At 37.6% G+C, this 1,198-nt stretch overlaps 1 protein-coding gene across 1 annotated transcript in view; it reads left to right on the top strand.

Annotated features, from left to right (window-relative positions):
- The window catches only part of AHI1 (Abelson helper integration site 1), a 224,554-nt gene that overhangs the window by 49,175 nt on the left and 174,181 nt on the right, over nt 1–1,198 (top strand). Inside the window, 1 exon segment of the mRNA XM_012665175.1 lies at nt 242–317. Coding sequence (XP_012520629.1) covers nt 242–317 — 76 coding nt within the window.

Below are 1,198 nucleotides of genomic sequence, written 5' to 3'. Positions count from 1 at the left end.
ATGATTCATAATGTAATAATATTCATAGGTATTTCCACATAAACAAGGACCTTGGGTTTCTTGAAGTTTTTTTAAAACTGTAAGGCATCCTGAAACTAAAAGGGCTCGAGAATTGCACATATGACGAAGGTGAACTAGAATGGTGGAAGAAGAGTTCATTCAACAGTGGAGCTTAAGATAGACCAGGATGGTCAAGTTAGGAGTGAGAGAAGAGGGACAGGGAAGAGTATTTCATATGGAGGCAAAGTTGTAAGTAAGTGGGAAAGAACCTGTTGTATTCATTAAGCACTCAAAAACTTGGCTGGCTGGAAAACAGAGTTTGTAAAAAAGATAAAGTAGTGTGATAGGTTAGACACTCCAAAAGCCTAGTACTTGATTGTGAGGAATAATGGAAGGTTTTGGGGTAGGATAGAAGCATAATAACAATTGTCGTTGATTATGAATTAATGCTAACAATGATGTGGGTGTCTTGAAGTAGGATACATGAGAATTAGATGGCAATCTTTGATGTGTGAGGTGTAAGAGTCTGACCCTTGGGTTAATGGTGCCAAAAATGAAAGCTAAGACATGAATATAAAGAGACAAAAAGTATGAACCAACATGATTTAGTGACAAGGTAGTAAAGGAGGGGAAGGAGTCCAAGCTCTTGAAGACCTTTTATTTTTATTATCAAGCTTTGACTGAGTGCCTGTTCTTGTTAGGGCACAATGTCAAACCCTGGGAATACGAAGAACTTAATAGTGGCTTCAGTGATTTTTAGCCAGTGATTAAGCAAAGAGTTTTCCTCAACTATACTTCTTATTCTAGGAGCAGCAGCAAGTGGTTTTTAAAACGTCCTGACATTCCCTTCAATTTTTTTCTTCTTTTTACCCTTCTCTCTCTCCCTTTTCTTAATCATGTAGTTGGATTAAGATAGGTAGCATGGTGTCTGGTACATGATTGACACCTAAAAATGTCAAATTTTTCACATTCCTAGTGGCTGCTCATAATACTGCCTCCTGAAGTACTGCTAAATCTCGATGCTATTTTTTAAAATTCTGATAACCTATCTAGGAAGCGAGCCCTTGAACTATTCATAGTAGTCTTTGCCTAGACCCATTAAGCTGGGCTTGACCCTCTGAATAATCCTTATTAGCTATATGTAGCTGATAGTATTTACTCCTAGCTATTAATAGCTACTCATAGGGTTGCTGTGATG

Source organism: Propithecus coquereli, unplaced genomic scaffold, assembly GCF_000956105.1.
Source record: "Propithecus coquereli isolate 6110/MARCELLA unplaced genomic scaffold, Pcoq_1.0 Scaffold98, whole genome shotgun sequence".
In the NCBI taxonomy this organism is placed as follows: domain Eukaryota; kingdom Metazoa; phylum Chordata; class Mammalia; order Primates; family Indriidae; genus Propithecus; species Propithecus coquereli.
The sequence above is the reverse complement of the archived record's forward strand: the minus strand, read 5'-3'. Positions and strand labels throughout refer to the sequence as shown.